General features: G+C 50.8%; 1 protein-coding gene across 1 annotated transcript; it reads left to right on the top strand.

The window, feature by feature from the left end:
* Positions 1 to 5,742: 5,742 nt before the first annotated feature.
* LOC149364954 (uncharacterized) lies at positions 5,743 to 18,098 on the top strand. Its single transcript, XM_089568773.1, has 4 exons — positions 5,743 to 5,934; positions 7,116 to 7,346; positions 15,517 to 15,768; positions 17,225 to 18,098. The coding sequence occupies exons 1-4, from the start codon at positions 5,743 to 5,745 to the stop codon at positions 18,002 to 18,004; spliced, it is 1,455 nt and encodes a 484-aa protein (XP_089424899.1). The 3' UTR covers positions 18,005 to 18,098.
* The last annotated feature ends 775 nt before the right edge of the window (positions 18,099 to 18,873 follow it).

The raw sequence follows: 18,873 nt of genomic DNA, 5'->3' as shown, positions 1-18,873 counted from the left end.
TGATAAGGATACACGCAAATCGCCTCAAGTCGGCACCGGTTCAGTATTCACGAAATGAGGAGGGGGAAAGCGCAGATTTTGATGGGGACCGAAGTGAAGCGGAGCGCGCAGATTGTTCGCAAGAAACGCCCTCTCCTGCATTTGTTCGGCAAGCGCCAGAGGTTACGGCAGGAATGCCACCGGATTTACTTCATGCATTGCTGGAGGAAGAAGCGCGCGAGGTTGCCGCGCAGATAACGCCAAGAGAGGCTCCTGCCACGAGCCCTCGCGAGTCTCAAAGCAGACAAGGGGCCACAGAATTACTTGGTACGACTCACGAACGCCGATATCCGCTTCGAAATCGGAAAGCTAAGTCGGACTAATGGCGTAAACAGAGCGGAGTTGGGGACTGGGTAAGACTGTGTAATGCTGCAGCTCATAACATTGCTATGTGCTTATGTGTTAAGATATCGGAGTTGCTAGTTAAGCCTTTCTGTCATTAAGTAACACTTTTACAGGATGCAGAACATGCCCGACTTCCTTTCGTTATCTTTTTTTTTGTCTGTGCCGTGATTGTGCTGGAAGTGGGAGCTCCTTTGTAACTGTGGTAAATTTATTTCGTCCAGTTTGGACTAGCAAGGAGAGGCTTGGGTGCTGAGTTTCATGTTTTTCTGTGAAAGAAGATCAGTGCTGCCCCTGGAGACGCCAGTTATGACAGCTGCGGCATATGGTGCTGTGCAGTGGTGCTGTGTGCAGCGAAAAGTGTTTTGTCGGACGCACTGTGCGAGGCGATTCAGAAAAAGAAGGGGAGCTGCATGGACTCAAATGTTCGGAGAACATTCTTCTGGAGGGTGAGCGAGTGTGACGTTCCGTGCGTGAGCTACCAGGGCCCATATCTTCGGCGGAATCTTCTCTGTGCTCAACCGTCCTACTCCCTTGTCTCCCCTTAAACGGTCCGCGTTCGGCGGCGCCGCGTAGACGGAGCCCCCAGCGGCGGCAAAGCCACTGAAGGGGTACGGTCCGCGTTCGGCGGCGCCGCGTAGACGGAGCCCCCAGCGGCGGCAAGCCACTGAAGGGGTACAATGGTACAAAGACGCCGGCGGGAGGGAAAGCCAGCCCAATTAGGCTGCCTGGCCGTACAAGGACACAGGAGAGGCTGACAACCCGACAAGAGAAGAAAGCTGCCGACGGGAGACAAACGACATTCCAACGAGGGAGGTCGGGGTGCCGCAGGCGCCGCCGTGGAAAGGAGGAAGAAGGAAACAATCCAGCCTGAAAGACAGGAGATCGGGCGTGGCCGGCGAAGCAGATATAGCTGGCCAGTGCGGACGAAAGGCACGCTCAGGACGAGATCGTACACAAAAAGGGGTCCTTGAGCGCCGAAGCCGGACGGCGCGCGGTTTCTGCCAGCCACCGACGGATCGCAACTCCGGAGCCGCTCCATCGCCCCCATGACGGCGTCGCCACGTAAGCTCGGACACCCCAGCCTCTGATGTACCATGTATAATTATTGATTACATCATTTTGTTTAAACTGAGCCATACGGTGTCTTCTTGCCTCTCCGTCCCGTGTGGACCTGCGCATTATGTGGGGTCGTCACAGCTGCTTGTATTCTAAGACGGACTGCCACTGATCCAACACCCAAAAGAATCATTTGGGCTCCTGGCCACCAGGGCTTACGAGGTAATGAGGCCGCTGACGCGGCTGCCCGAGCGCTTATTCACCGGGCTCCTCATCCCAGCTCTTCTGGCTCGGAGACTAACCAGCCGCTGCTGCGATTCAGGGAAATTATAACGCATTATAGCGACATCCACCGTCTTTTCCCGGCCCCTGCAAAGGGGCTGAGTAAGACGGAGGAGCGAACTTTAAGGCGCCTGCAGACAGGTACTCTACTGTGTCCTGCAATCTTAAAGCATTACGATCCAAACACGGATGGGCGATGCCCGCACTGTGGGGAGACCTATGATATCTTCCACATGGTATGGGCGTATACTCAAAATCCCCACCTCCCCCCTTCCCCTACCCCTTCCCGAGAGGCATGGGAGACTGCCCTCCTCAACTGCTCCTCGCTTGAGTCCCAAAGGGCTCTGGTGAAACGGGCGAGAGACGGGGCCTCGTCATGCGGTGTCCCGGACTAGGGACGCCGACCATGCAGCGGGGCCACTCTGTTGCTCCCAAACTCTATTTCATGAAATAAAAGTTTTCACCACCACCATAACCGTACAGGAAGGAATGAAATGGGAGTGAAAGAAGAAAGAGAAGGAGGGGCCGTTATGAAGAAAATGAAAATTGTATTTGAGGAAAGGAATTTTGCGAAGTAATTGTCTCACATATCTCGGTGAACACCCGTAAAAAGCGTGACAGCTCTGCTGACAAGCTTCTGCTGGCAACCCTCTGTCGCCTTAAAGCAACAGCCACAAGCACGCGCTCAAGACAAAGGCGCTGTGGATGCGTGGCAGCTCGTGCAAGCCGTCACGCGCTCTTGTTCTTCTTCGCCCGCCCAGACCAGGAGCACCATCGTCAGCATACCTTCTGCATTCACCACCTACAAGTTTCCGGTAAGCAACATCACCATTACACTCGCTCGCGGGTTCGCGGCACTCGAGGCATCGCCGCAGCCCACTTAGCTATAAGTTGGCGGACTCGCATGGAAGCGGCGCGTCTCCAACGGGCGCGGACTCCCGGGCGAGCGAGACGATATTCTCTCTAATGGTTATCCCCTCTTCTGAGTTTTACTGTGGGTATCCAATTGGACCGGAACGCACCGCTGACACTCGCTGCCGCTCTCCAGTTGTCGTTTCCTTCTCCGCCACCCGGCGTATATCTAGCGACTGGCCAGGACCACTCGGGCGCCTTGGCAAGGAGCCCTGCCTGAAAATGATACCGCACGTGAACGCTGTGTAATGCAAACCTCTTAAGCGTATTCGGACGTTGTTTTATCTTCCTGATTTCACTCTCGCTTGCGGGAGGAAGAGAAGTCGCTTTCATACGCCGCATTGCGACAACCAGTTGCGCAACGCCCGAGCTTTCGAAGCGTCAAGTGTCGCTACTGCAAGTGTGCCGAAGGAAGTAAGAAATGAAGGGAAATAGTGGCGCAACACGAGCTTGCCGAACGCTGCGAGTTGTTACTGGGATACTTTCTGACGGAACGACTGTCACGAGCTTTGCACATTTTATTTTTCTGCACATTTTATTTTTCTTCTTACTCTGGCCTACTGGCTAGACAGTGATTCGGCACACGACCATGAGAGACCGGGAAAACTACGCTATTCGTACCTTTTTTTCCTTTCTGAGTGCTCATCGTTGCAAAACAGCCTGTAGGGTTCGATGGTTAAGATTGAAGAGCACGTTGCACAATCTTTAATCCTTCTAAACGATTAAAAGCCTGCGCTCGCGTTAGAGCGTTGCGTTGCGTCGTGTCGCTCTCCGCACTGATGGCTGCGGAGTGTGCTCGAGATCACGAAGGCATCTCTAAAGTGTAATAAACGCGCTCTCGCAAGCTTTCTGCTTGGTACATTCGAGACTTGAATGACAGCCGGACCCAGGCAAGACATTTACTTGACAGGTCCAGTCGGACTGTCGGACAGAAATTTGCCCGTTGTCGGGTTGAGTCATCTCGCTTGGCGTTGCATTGGTTGAGCTGACCGGCTCGACTATTCTGGCGAGGAGCATGTACACATGGGCACTATTTATGTGCACTGGCATGACAGCCTGAGCACGCCTGGGTGTTGTGAGATGCCTACGCATGGTTAAAGAAGCCCAGGTGGTCTAAATTCATACGAAGCCCTCCACAATGTCAACTCTCTCCTCGGTTCTTCGTTTGCCCCTTCGTTCGAAATTTCCGGAGCCCTTCACTACAGCGTCCCTCTTAGTCTAAGTCGTTTTGGGACGTTAAACTCCAACAAACCAAACCAAATATTTCACATGGCATGAGGTAGAAACGCTAAAGCTGCCTGTCTGCTGTGCGATGTCAGTGTGCGTTAAAGATCTCCACTCCAGTTGGTCGAAATTATGCCGGTGCCCTCCGCTATATATGTCACCTCTTTCTTGGTTTGGTTTGGTTTATTGTGGTTTAACGTACCAAAGCGACTCAGGATATATGAGGGACGCCTTAGTGAAGGGCTCCGGAAATTTCGAACAGTACACGGCCCTCTAGTTTCGCCTCCATCGAAATTGGACCGCCGCGGCCGGGATCGAACCCGCGTCTTTCGGGACAGCAGCCTAGAACCATAACCCCTGAGCCACCGCGGCGGCTGCACTTCTCTCTTTCCTCTTTCACTCCCGCCTTCCTACCTTCCCTCACGGCGCAGTTGAGCTGTCCACCGAGAAGTGAGACAGTTACTGCGCCTTTCATTTTTTGGTAACCAAACATTATCATTAACCCATTACCGCTATCGCGTAATATGCCGATCTTTAACCGAAGCCTGCCTGACATTGAAAACCGAGCTTCTAACCGAAACCGGTGTGAAAACCAAAGTGCTAGTGCAACAATTTCTCATTTAGCCTAGCTACGCTAAATCGTCCGTCATTTTTTTCCCACATGGAGGTTCTAACCTTAACGCGTTAAAAAGTGCATTGGCGCCTACGATTCCGATGTATGTGCATCACCCAAGCCGGAGATATTGAAACTGAAGTAAGACTAGAGGTAGCGGTATAGCGAATCCGACATTTTTTTCTTCCTTTCCTGCACGGAATTCAGCCGTGATCACAGCTGCTCACGCCCATTCTGCAGCTTTCGCAACATTTCATGGCTTTTCCACTGTCGTCGCTGCATTAGCACGCTGCCACCACGGTTAGCAAACATGGGGAGACGGTGCACGCATGGCAGTACTTCAGAGTTTGTATATGAACTCAGTGCCAGATGTAGATTCAGCATCCGAGTCGCGACCTGACGTTCACTGCCAATGGTGTGCCAAGCTTTTCGATACAGTGGTGTTGCTAGGGTCAGCTGCACTTGGTGCAGTGGGCAACAATTTTTCGATGATAATCCAGTGAAAAGCACTAACAGGCTTCCTGTAGCAGCAAGGAGTCTCCTGCTGTTGTGAAATAAGCCATTGAAATGTGAAGAGAAATAACATTGATATGTAGTAAGTTCAGTTTACTCCCCAAATTTTGTTTGCCATTGAGGTAGACAACTTATCGAACGCCTCTCGATCGTAGTACCATGCTGTGGAGACACTTGGTGAACGCATTCACTCACTCGAAGTCAGCATGAAGCAACAAAAAAAAAACATTAAAAAATTCCTTTTATGACTGAGGGCCTCAAAGCTGCTGATCGTTTCTTCAACGACGATGCTTTTTGCCACTTCGCTTTCAACAGATACAATGCAAGTAATGATAACGTATATGCCCCATCCCATTCTAGATGCCAAGCAGTTCTCGATAGGTTTCAAAATAGGACCCCCTCCCTCTCACGACGCCATATACAACAGATGTGTCCTCCGAAATATTTGCAGGTCACGTGAAAACTTAATGCGAGTCCAATGCGCACCAATGCTTGGCCTTTTTGAGGCCAAACCTGTCGCTTTCAGGTGCCTCCAGAGGGAAGGTATTTCGACGGAAAATGCGTCTCAGACAATTATCCTCGAAGGTTATGAGTTTCGCAACTGCAACATTCACCTCATTCATAAGGCTCTTGAACAACTTCGGCGTCACCATCAATTTGACTGCGTTCCCCCCCTTCTATGCTGCAGCTCTGCACCCCGCACCCCCCTCGTGACGTCACTGCTTCGATGCACGCTGAGCCACGCCAGCAGAGCCGCCATGGCCTTGACGTATAGCCTCGCTGGATGCTATATCGGCGACAGCGGGAGCAACGGCACCGAGACGCCAGCTGTCGTCGATGAGCAGGCACCAGATCACCAGCAGCAGCACCAGCAGCTGCTGCCCCTGCAGCAGTGCCCCGTGTGCGGCCGCCTCCTCCTGAACCAGGCCGAAGCCGACGCCCACATGCAGGCACGCTGTGGAACCCCTTACTTGGCGTTCATACCTATATGCAGCGCCGCGAGTAGAAAAGTGCGAAGCTCGAGGGCGCGGCAGGAAAAGGGAATATGATATTTAATGGAGGGTATACAGACCAAATTTGGTTGCGCGTTTTCTTTATAATGATGCGTAAGACGTTAGTATACATTGGTTACCACGCGGCATTCAAATATCTACGACCACTCCGTAATTTATTATTTAGTTTCTCCTCCCATGCTGTTTCGGTTTCAAGACACGAAAGATGGCTGTGACGTCAGAGTTCAGAACATGCCACGTGAGGCATATGGTCGCGGCGGTTTCGCTCCCCGTGTCATCATCGAGCGTCCGTTGACTTGTCCAGGTCGGGATTGCAGGACGTTTTCGCGCCTAGTGTGAAGCACTTCTCTGAGGCGCGAAATTCGCAAACCTTTTCGTCGGCGTTTTCGCGGTCAACAGACTTTGCGCCCTTCGCGAAAGCAAGTATGCTCGCGCTGCTATTCCGGCCGGTACTCCGGACCAACGCCTCCTCTATTTCATAGCTAGCCACGTCGCAACGGGAGACGTTTAAAGGGTTAGGGTCGTTTACACGTCGCCATGTGGCGCCACTTATGCGGGCCTCTGGCTAACGTCATAGCTCGAATTGCTGGCATGACTGCTGAATGCTCCTTTATAAATAGCCGCCTCGCGAAGAAAAAGACAACAACGTTGTTCGCCCATTTCCCATGTCGCTGTACGATGTACTCTCTCCCTCTCAGTGCACTTGTGGAGCAGGCACAAAGGTTTGCGAATGGGAAAAATTTGTAGGAGAGATGCTGATTTGTCCAAACCGGCTGGTCTGGCTGGCACCGAAATCGAGAAGGCATTCCAGCACTCATTATTCGACCCTACTGTTGCAAGAGCGTGCCGGCATTCTTTAGACAAGTGGCAGCTCTGGTGGCTCTGGTGACATATGTACCGCGTTTTTTCCAGTGTTCTAAAGAGCGTCTGTTTTCCGAGCGAAGCATGCAATACAAATTTATTGTAGATGACTTGTACGTGGCTTCAAGGGCTTCCATCAAGCTTCCGTGGTGCCAGGTGGCTAGTAAGGGTATTTTACAAACGCTCCGATATTTTTGCTTTTGGTTCGCCAATATGGCGGCTAATGCGATGTCAGTGGCTTCGGTTCGTACCCCCAGAGTCACGCTGCTGCTGCTGCCGCCACCATCCCTGCAGCCGTTGGGGCGCCGGGTGAGCTACAGGTGGCGCTACCAGATGCGTACCCACCGTACCAGCCTGCACTTGCTGGCTGCTCGTCGTCGGCTGACGGTCGCTGCTACTGCCCTGTCTGCTGCAAGGCGTTCGACGAGGTCAGCAACCTGCGCAGGCACATGCCCATCCACACGGGCAAGAGGCTGCACACCTGCCAGGTACTTATGCTCTCATTTCAGTATCGTTTCAATGGGAATTCCGATCGGCTACGGGGTTAATTCGGTTCCAGACTTCCAGTGCAACGAGCTTCCCCCTCTGTTTATTACATCCTGACTCTTCACCAGCATAGTTTTTGAACCTCCTTAACCATATATATAAAATCTTGGTTTTGGTGGATTTGAGCCGTTAGTCGCCCTGGTTGCCATAAACCCCAAATTCATTCATTAAGTTACGTAACCCGGGTTCAAAAGCAGGCATCTGCCGAGACCAGTTTTTGAAGGTGCCACTTGGGTCTCTGGCGCAGCTATCGATGACGTAACCTGTAACTTTTGAGTGTGCGAAGCAGTTTGTTTTCGCTGCCGCAAGAGGGACAACACCTTGTCGAGTTTTAAAATTCGCACCAATTATCATATCGTATTTTGGAGCACAATGCTTTTAGGATCAAAATTCAGCAACTGGTATGAAGAAGGAGCTCTGGCTGCCTTCTTGATTTCGAATGGACTGTCAGTGTCATCATACGCCGTCTACCATTTCATTGTAGAGTGTTATCATAGCGTTTACCCATTTGAACTGAAATGGCATACCTGTTGGACACCAATAATTTGAGCTGCCCAGCCTGCATCCCCTTCCCCCCAGGGAAAAAAAAAAATGTATAGATTGGGAATTATATTAAGAGTCAATCAACTTCTTTCCTAGGATTGCCGGAAAACGCTCTACCTTGTGCCAACCTTTCTACAAGGGAATTGAAATATGGAAATTAAACGCTTTTATGAAAATAAAACAAAAGAAATAAGTACGATTCACACGCTAAGAACACTACAGAAAATAGATGAGCCCGAAAGAAGGGCTGCCCGCTCCACAAAAGTACCACGGGTACATATAACATATACGAATCGCCCTTTGTGTTTAGATAATGTTTATATATCCATTGTCAAACGCCTCTGCCAGATAACAAAAAGATTAGCGTTTTGTTGCTAAGCGTCTAGCTTTTTTTATTCCAAATCCAAATTCTTGTTTGTCCGTCGGCAGAACACAGGGCGCCCTGCTTTCTCCGTCAGCATCGACGTGCACGATCGCGCATTCGGTTGCTGCGAGTCCCTGAAGGGGCGTCACGTACGCGACACGCCGTCCGCAAGCCAAAGCAGTGACCCTGTCCGTGGTGCGGACCTTCATGAGGTTCCCTGCGACACATGCCCCGAATCACTGATTGACTGTCCGTTGATCAGGAAGGAGCAGAAAGAGGAGAGGGAAATAGTGCCACGTAGTGGTGACTGCAGTCCGGAGAGCAAGGATACAGCGAAAGTGACTTCTAAACAAATCTCTTTATTTGGGCTGTCTTGCGCCCACAAAGGACTGGATCACTCGGCGGCGGCGTAGCAACGAGCGTGCTCGGCGGTCGTCGAACAGAATGCCCGCCGCTCTCGGCCGTACTTTTTAAAGCTGACAGCGAAATTTCGAGGTAAAGCTTGGAAAGTTACTAGAACATTCCGGAACAACGCAGAATCGTCTCCGCCTGGATGCGATCAATAGAGATAAGTCTAGGCGCGCCTTGCGTCACAAACAAAGCGATAAAGCGGCGTGCCGGCAGCTTTGAAGAATTAACAAACAAACCCTACAAAGATTCGCGGCAATAGAAGGCGAGGTCAAGTAGCAGCTTTTTCGTCTTCTTTTTCTTGCGTAGTGTCCGCCTTCGGAACTCGGAACGCAGTATTTTCTTATTTCTACGAACGCGCCATTGATGTCCATACTCCTCAGGCCACCCATATTAGAGGCTTTATGCATAGCGTACACGTGGTAGCGTAGTCGTATACCGGTTCACAGGACGCCGGCTGTGCACGGGCAGTCGCCCCGCCTGGCACCGCCCCTACCACTGCGCATGCGCTGTAAAACTGTAGTACGTGTGCGCTATGCTAAAAGCCTCTATTGTAATGATCCCAGTGTTTCAGCGAACGCTTTAAACGATCCTGAAAATAAGGTGGACCAAAAAGAAAGCAAAATTACCTTCAAAGGGGGAATCGATGGCTTTGTGTGACAAAGCGATAGCATAGCCGCTACCTATAGACACCCGTGCAATAGACACCCTTAGGCCCATAGTGCGACCCGCTCTCAGAGACATCCTTGTATGTGTTGATTGATGGTTCGACTCCCGACTGATGGCTGGCGCAAATTTAGACTAGCAATTCTGTGCTAGATTTCGCGCAGATTCGAGCACAACTAGTCCCGCGCTAGTGCGACACTTTGGAAGCCCATTTTTGCCGCAGAGACCGCCGCCTCACCGTATGTGACAGCGACACAACAACGGCGAAAAAGACACCTCAACGGGCTCCTTATGCTACCGCATAAAACTTTTCAGTAGCAAACTGTCAGCCATGGCGGACATCAGGCATGTCGAAAACTGTGCTGTTTAGCTAGCTAATTGCTGATCAGCTGATCAGTACTGATCAGCTTTTTAACGAAAACAATTTAGTGGTTAGGTCTGATGGCGAGATCATAGCTGCGGAGTTATGACGATGTCATATCCGTTTGTAAAACGATAAAGTTCTCGAAAGCTTTGCAACGTTTTTTGGCGTTTTTTCAAGTTGGCGTTTTTTCAACACGACAAAGAAACACAACGCATGAGGTGAGCAGGAAGTTCAGTACAAAGGCAGCATCCGCTGGTTATTTGCTGCAATGACTACGACGTTCAGTTCAATGCGTACCTTTTGTTTTGTAGCCCTCAAAAACAACGGTCACTTATCTGGCGGCGACTATATTGTCTTTCTTGCTCCAAGCGGCCGAAGCAAGAGAAAGTGCATGCCGTGGTACAATTTTGCGTTGTGGGCAATCAAGCATGTCGCCAGAGAATGTTGCGTTTCCACTGAACTTAATGCGCACCCCATGCGCTGTTTCGGCGTTGTGTGGAATGAAGAGCACCTGATTTACTCTCGCTGCAGGGCTTAGAGAACGACTTTTCCTCTGTTGTATGTGCGCAACTGCTGTATGTGCGCAACAGGCATACGTTAATCCGGTACTCGACTACTCGCGTACGTCTCCGCGGTGCTAAAATATCGTACTGACACCCGGAGTCTAAACTGCGTCACTGATTCTTATCCAACGTATTCAGGATATGATAATTTGTGATCCATAACATGACTGAAGTATACTTTGCTAGTTTCTGAACATTTAGCTGTAGGCTAGGAAATTTTCATTAATTGAGGAAAATACGAAGACTGTGGGCTGGGAAATGTCTGTTATGAAAAAAAATTATGACATTTCCGAAGCACAGGCGGAGTTTATAGAGACCCCCTCTCAGCTCTAGCCGCTGCGGTGGCCCAGTGGTTACGGCGCTCGGCTGCTGACCCGAAAGACGCGGGTTCGATCTCGGCCGCAGTGGTCGAATTTCGGTGGAGGCGAAATTCTAGAGGCCCGTGTACTGTGCTAATGTCAGTGCACGTCAAAGAACCCCAGGTGGTCGAAATTTCCAGAGCCCTTCGCTATTTCATCCCTCATAGCCTGGGTCGCTTTGGTACGTTAAACCCCCATAAACCAAACCTCTCAGCTCAATTAAATGTGTACTTATGTATTTTGGTTGCACTGTTGCGAGATGAGCAAGTGCTTAAAAGGTTGTTTTTTTTTTTTTTAAGCGGCTGTTAAAATGCGTCTGAATCCGCTCGATTTTTGTTGGTTTTGGTTTGTTTTTTTGGGGTTTAACGTCCCAAAGCGACTCAGGCTATGAGGGACGCCGTAGTGGAGGGCTCCGGAAATTTCGGCCACCTGGGGTTCTTTAACGTGCACTAACATCGCACAGCACACGGGCCTCTAGAATTTCGCCTTCAACGAAATTCAGCCGCCGCCGCAGCCGGGATCGAACCCGCGTCTTTCGGGCCAGCAGCCGAGCGCCGTAATCACTGAGCCGCCGCGGCGGGGGTCGTCACCGTAAAATATGCTCGCACTGACTCCCACCTCTTTGAGAACTCCTGAAGAGGATGGAAATGGTTCGGCCTTGAACATGTACTCACTACGTGGCAGCGCAGGTTTTAAATGTAGCTGAGAAATGGATTTTTGCGGCGCTAAACCTGCTTCCATGGCTGCCGCGCGTGTGATTGCGTTCAATATATCGCAGAAATAGTCTGGTCTCGGCAGGGCATAAAGTACGGTGGGAGCGTGGTTGTGAAGGCGGATTAGGTCGAGGTCTAATGGCTTGGCGCTGCGACGTGCACGTATATGGACGCCAGTGCAAGCCGCTGATAATCCATCCGCGAGAAGGAAAGGAAGCGAAAAAAATATAGAAGAAAAAGAGCCAGCCTTAACCGGCTGAACGTGGCTTAACGGCAGGCACCCCGTATAGTTTAGGCATTGGTAATCCCAAGTAGGTCGCGGAGTGTAACTACGCGGCAGTTGTCCAAACAAAATGCGAAAAAAAAAAAAACAACTCACCGTACAGTGGGAAAAAAAGAAATGTGCGAAAACGGCAGCAAATCCAACTTAAAACGAGCTCTTTATTTGGCGAGAAAATTCCTGCATATGCAGCTGAAGCTTAGTCCCGTTATTAAACTCCGGATAACGCGATCTCCTCATTCAATTCCTCGCTGTGCGGCTGGTCGACATACGTGACTTCTGTATTTAGAAGCGAGTTGTGTATTTTGATCGCGGCAGTGCCAAACCTTGGCCTGGCGACAGGCCGCTCCTCGTGCCCCCCTACCCTTTTCTTAGTAGGAAAGGAACGCGCAAAAATTTGTCGAAAAAGTCAGATTCCCACTGGCACCTTTAGCGCCTTATCTTACCAAGCAGACACCACTTAAAAAAATAAAAAAAAAACAGAAGGAAAAAGACATCGCCTGTTCAGAGCTTACAGCGAAAAAAAAAAAAAAAAAAAACGGGCGGTGTTTAACAAGTAGCGCCTCCTACGCTGTAACTTTTTATGAAGGGAAGCAATTCAGTGTGTTACATTCAATTTTTTTAATGCCGTTTTCTAAGGACCGCACCACTTTCCAACACTGGCCCCACCACTACACTTGCTGTGGTGTGTTTCTGCCGTCATTGCGCCCACTGTTTGCTTTTCTTCAGGACCTGCAATCGTGGTGAACTCACCTTTCGAAAACTGCCGCATTTTAGCGCTTTTATAAAATTACTGCTGATGAATTGCTTGAGTTCGCCTTCGGTAATTGGGTATTGTGCGATAAACACCTCCTTTAAATATGTCTCATTATGCCTTGGCTACGGAGCTATGTTGCGAACTCAGCGTTTGGAAGCAGCTGAATTCTTAACGAATCTAAGACATGCTTGCTGACGACAGAGCTGAGCCTCCTCTCCTTCAGGAGGGCTGCAAACAACTTTAGTCAAAAATGCGTTTTTTACCGGTCGCTTGACCATGAAGCTAGTGTACACTGAGACGCACTACTGCGAGAATTATATTTATTTGCTGATTAGACAGCTATCATTGACTTGTTGCCAAGGGGAAGACGGAAAGGAATTATGACCTCGAAACCTACTCGTCAGCTGGATTGTTCTCAGGTGTGTTGCTTCGTTTCGTCGGAATTAACGAACAAACGAGAAAATATCCTTTTACGCGCTCACGCGCGGCCTGCAGACTCTACCCGTTTCTCGTATCCCATGCCATTCCGGAATCCACGCAATGCCTAGAATTTTGGCAGAATGAATAAAAGAGCAAGATTGCAGTCGCGTTTCAGCGGTTTGAAGCGAAGCAAGAAAAAAATATCCCTGCTCTCCGTCTGTTCTTTCCCGCCGGAGCTCTCTTCCTCTCTCCAGCCACTCGATCTATACTCTCTTTCACCGGCGGCGAGTCAGGGCGTCAGGGGCTCTGCAGGCCTCCCGGGGAGGCACCCGACTGCGCATGCGTCAAAGTATTACGTCAGGGCGTCGCGCTTCTATTTTTTTTTTCTTTTGCTATGCGGCAGCTCCCGGCCCCCTCCCGACTGCGACGCTAACGTCTGCCGCGTTTGCGCCGGCATAGTCGCCTCACTCCTGCGTCCAGAGACGGCGCGTTTGAAGCGTGATGTCACGGCAGCACCTACAGCAAAATGATCTTAGTTGCGCTCTAGGCATGGAAACTCGTGAGCACCTGCGTTGCCTACGATGTTCATGGTTGCGAACAAGGTAGATATTTGGCCAAGATACTGGAATACAAGCTTCGAATTGCAGATTGTTCACTCGGAAGAGCAGAACCTGTGTTGGAGGCATCTCCCGTAAAATGGAACCAATTTCATTTTAATTCACATGAAGGCTACCCTGGGCGATATCATTTGCGCTCTTCTCCATGTATTTTCGTGCAGGAAATACACAGTTGAGCCTGCACGTTTATTCCGTCATGCATCACACGAGGAATGAGAGGTTTCCTTTAATACCATCTCGTTCAACAAGTTTTCGTGAATGATGTAGCCACAGCATATACGCCCTGCTTGTAAGGATTGCTTCCATGGAGCTTTGAGCTTGGAAAAAGTACATAGAAAAAGTGCACGATTGAAAACAAAAAGCGCGCGCTCCCACACGAACAAAAAGGACGGAGTCGGTGTCCGTTTGTTTTTGCATTTGGGTACGCGCGTTCTTGGCCATCCCTGCCGGTGAACGTACGTGTAGCGACTACAGACCTGCGAACAAAAACAACACAAAAAATGTTTATTTGAATTCTTCGAAAGCGCGCTACCTCATACCGCCACTTGCATCAAAATTACTTGCATATAGTCGCGTCACATCCAGAGGCAAAATAGCATAACAAAGCCCGTTTATGGTCACCACGCGTGAGGTGGAGCAGACGACTTAGGTTTGTTGATCCACGTGATCTCCGTGTGCGTCACGCGAGTATGAATGACGTCACATGCACGCTTCTTGCGTTTTGAAAATCGAAACCGAAACTTCTTTGTAAACGAGTTTTGTTATGATTCATGGATGGGGAACAAGGTGGCGCATACAACGCTCGAATGGTCCCGAAGTAGCGCACTTCAGTATTTCGAAAATTGGATTTTCAACTAGGTGATTTTACGCCCCTACTTCTTTAGTTTACGGGCTGATAGCGCACACGTGCGGTCACGATGTTCGGAGTTCGAGCGAGAACCAAGCTTATATGCATGAGAGCACCGATTACAGCTCCAGGCTAGAACTCAAGACCTGCGATCTAGTCTTCATTCGTTAGACGACTGCCTATGGTGCAGTCGTAGATGGCAGTAGTCGTGGCATCCTCTGAGGCAGGGCGAATAATTTCTGAGTAAGCCGCGTGTGAATCAGTGTAGAGTCTGACTGGTTTGATACCGGCGTGTGGGAGGGCGGAAATGGCTCCCCAGATTACGAGCAGCTCAACGTGCTGGGGGTTACTGGAAGGAATGTGGCGCGTGTAGGTTCCCGAGTAGACGGAGTTCTGCAAGCAAACCCCCGCCATTCGAGTTTGGTCGCCAGAGAGAGCAGCATCAGTAGATGCCGATACTATTTAAATGCGCACCCGCAAGCTGACGCATTGCAAGGAGCTTGCGGAGGGGAACATTATCGCATGCTATGGGGCGACAAAATAACGAAATTTCTGTACATTGTAGAGAGCAACGGCTCCAGCATCCGCCCCCTCTCCCCCACAAAACCCGCTCTAAATTTGAGCAGGTGACCTGGCGCCAGCTCCAATCCCGTAGCTTTCTACCTCCAGATCACCCTGCCCTTATCCACCCCGGCCTATTCTTCCCTAAATGCACCCTCTGCGGGGTACCCAGAGCAGACTTTCTCTACATTGCTCTGAGCTCCAGCCACCCCCCGAATTGCAACTCACCGACATAGAGCGATGTGAGATCGCGGTGTCCAGCTCGGACCCGGCTGCACTGAGCAGCTGGTGGGATGGGCTCGTAAGAGTCGCTGAGAGCCACAAGCTCCCGGCTACCCTGCGTGATATCGAGCCGACCCATCAGTAGGCTGTAATCAGAAGGCTCGAAAATCAGTAAATGTTTTCAAAAACCACCGCCACCATAAAATCGTCGAGAAGTGATCGGAGTATACCATGGTGGTAGTGTTTGAGTGAGTGGGGAAGCATCGTCATGTCGCTGGAAGTTTCAAACTAGAAGGCGCCGGCCTTGTAGGGTATTCTCCAAGCCAATGTGATTGGGATGATAAAAAAGCCATTGCCTTTTTCCGGCCAGCGCAGAGCTGATCGTCTTGACTCTGACTGAACGCGTGCGCGCGGCGGAACCGGCGCAGGTGTGTGGCAAGCAGTTCTCCGGTTCGTCCAACCTGAAGGCGCACATGGTGGTACACACCGGAGAGCGGCGCTTCCGCTGCCCTGAGTGCGGCAAGGCGTTCGCCACCTCGAGCAACCTGAAGACGCACTCGGTGGTGCACACCGGACGGCGGCCCTTCCAGTGCGAGCTGTGCCTGCGCGAGTTCTCAGTCTCGTCCAACCTCAAGTCGCACATGTTCATCCACACCGGGGAGCGGCGGCACGAGTGTCAGGTCCGTGTACCGCTGTCGAGCGCCTCCTCCCGCACGATCAAGCGTATAGCGTATACGCTAATCGCCATTGCATGCACTTCGAGCCACGGTCTGTTATACAGTCACCACATTACCCCTACCCACCGCCTAGTTTATGGAGTATTTGGCTTGCCTTGGACCAGCTGCAAGACCAGCTGGCCTTCGTGCGGCAAGACCGCTGCCAACCTAGCGGCTGACGCAAAAGCTGCATAATTAAGTGTATTCTCTCTCTCTTGAGCCACAGTGAGTATATAGACATAGCGCTCTAAACAACTGGTTTTAGGAGCCATGTCCTGTGTTTTGCGATTCGGTTCGAGTGAAAATGATTCAAGCGGTCTGGAATTAACACTTATTTAATCGTCAACGTCATCACCAGCTAGGGCAAGCTATAGACCAGGCCTGATCCAGTACGCTATGATCCACCAGTACAAAAGGGAATGGCCGCAACAGCATCATCAGCATCAAGTCTGGGTCTCCAATACGTCTTGTCCTGCCCCAGGCAAAAAAAGAAAGCCATTGGGTCCAATTGGGCATTTCAGTTGGATCCAGCTGGAATCAAATGGACTCGTGAATCCATTTGGGTAGCCCAGTTGGTTCCCTTGCTTCCAGTCGGGCAGTCTCGATTTGGGAAGTTAAGTTGGACCGTATAATTGGGCATTCGACCTCCCAGTTGGAGACTGCCGAATGATTAAATGTTAACTGTTGGTTCCCAACTGAAGTTGCATTGAAGTGCGCTACGGGTAAGTATGCATGACACAAAACCACATGAATTCTAAAAGCCTGAAGGGGTGACACAAAACCAGAGTGTTCGATATATGGCCACCAAAACAACTGTTTTCCTTCGGGTTTTATATACTCTCCTCCTGAACCCAGCGGCACTGGTCCGTTGAGTGAAGTTATTGTATTTAATCACGACGGCAGGAATGGTAGAAGTGATGATAACCCTTCAGTGGGTTTTGCTGCTAATATAATATATATTTTCCGAGAACCTCATTATACCGCTGTTCTGTGCTTGTACAGAGCAATATGCAGATCTCAGTCGTGGTAATCATTGGCTTCCAATTGGGTTTTTCATTTCGAAGCTTCGAATGGAACCATTTGGAAGCGGTATTTATTAGAGTTAACTGGAAGCTCCAATTTGAAGGTTATCCAAATGTGAGGTCCGCTTGGAAGCTCCGATTGGAATGCCCAAATGTACGCTCCAATTGGAGACTGCACAACTGGAAGCCAATTGAACTACCCAATTGACTTCATAAGTCCAATTGGCTGATCTATTGAGTCCATTTGGTTAAAATGGGATCCAAGCGGAATACCCAATAGGGCTGAGCGTTTTCTTTTTGCCTGGGAGCTGTTACTTAGAGCTCAACTGAAGCCTCTTCACGTAGCTTCACCCTCGCACTAAGGCTTCGTCTGCACGATGCTGTTATGCTGCTCGCAGGTGTGCGGCAAGCAGTTCACCTCGTCGAGTCATGTCAAAGTGCACATGCTGACGCACTCGGGCGAGAAGCCGCACCAGTGCGACATGTGCCCCAAGTCCTTCGCTGTGGGCAGCAACTTGAAGGCGCACCGAAAGATCCACTTGGGCCAGAGGGACCACGTGTGCGACTCCTGCGGCAAGCGCTTCATCACGTCCAGCGACCTCAAGTCGCACCGCGCCAGCCACACGGGCGAACGGCCGCACGAATGCCCCGTGTGCCACGAGCGGTTCGGCAAGCGCTCCAACATGAAGGCGCACATGCTGACGCACACTGGCGAACGGCCCTTCCAGTGCCAGCACTGTCACCGGCGCTTTTCCAAGGCGTTTGCCCTCCGGGCACACGCCGCCAAGTGGCACCCGCAACAGCAGCCCGAGGAGCCCGCCATCGCTGCTGCATCCAAGGCAGTCGTGCCTCATCCTGAAGAGGGCTTTCCCTCTGGACTCTTGACCATCGCCGAAGACATTCACCCTGTCCGTACTCCTGGCGCCAAACATGCGAAGCCTACCACGAGCTCACGAGCTTTAGGGTTTAAAGCCAAAAACGCAGGATCGATCATTGGTGGGGACGTTGTACTATCTGCGAGTTATGAGGATGGTGGTATGATGCTGGCTGGAGAGCCGGTGCATTGCGATGGCAAGAGCTCACTGCAGCACCAAGTGGCAGTCATCAAGGAAGCGGGCTGGAGCGATGCCGTCGACTTCGAGGTTTTAGGGACTCTCTGCAACCTGAGCGGAAAATAGTAAAGCTGGTCGTTTGAAGCAGAATCCAGGCGGCCCAGGCTCGCATTACGCTGCGGCGATAGCTTCAAGCTGCAGTATAAATGATCCTGCTGCTACTACTGCTGCTGTTAAGACTGACGGTCAAGCAGGGATTGACGGAATTTGTAACCAACCTTCACTTGCGTCACAAGTCGCGCATTTCACTGCAGAAATGGATGGTGCGGAAAGCAACTTGGACGCCGGACATCTGAAGACGTGCGCTTAGAGGGACACATCAAGGGTAGCCCCAGTATCTGGAGCCGAGACAGCTACAGGGTACACGTGCGCTGACTACGAACGAATACGCGTCGAGGACAGTTACCTGCAATAGCCTGAAATCTACATATAACGTCGAACGAAACACGTGGCGGGCTTTGCGGCGCGCTCGAAAACTACTGCGAGGCGGAGACGGTCACCCTGCAGAGCCCCTTTCGTCCTTGCGCCTTCCATCCGCCGTCGAACAGTCCGCTTCTGTTGAGTAAACCACCACATTGAAAAGTTGCAGCACCAGTAGGATGTTCTTGCGTCGTGAATTTAAAGGACGCGCTCGAGACAGATTGCAATTGCCGGGGAGAGGGGATTGTCAGGAGCGCGCGGAATTTTCCATCAAGAACACCTGCACTGGGTTATTTGCTGCGATTATCGCTATTGACAGAAAAGAAAAGGGAGCCTCCTATTTATTGCTTTCTGCAGCGCTGTCTTCGCGTCATTTTCCTTTCTTTGGTCAAAATTTTGTGTCATTTTGCATGGTCTTTCTGTGTTCGAGCCGTGGTCTATAGTGATATGATCTGTGTGTACTCTCGGAGGTGTGTGTTTTCCATCCCACGTTGTCGTTTTCTTTGTTCTGAAAA

Source organism: Amblyomma mixtum, chromosome 2, assembly GCF_055824585.1.
Source record: "Amblyomma mixtum isolate Tamu chromosome 2, ASM5582458v1, whole genome shotgun sequence".
NCBI lineage: Eukaryota > Metazoa > Arthropoda > Arachnida > Ixodida > Ixodidae > Amblyomma > Amblyomma mixtum.
The sequence above is the reverse complement of the archived record's forward strand: the minus strand, read 5'-3'. Positions and strand labels throughout refer to the sequence as shown.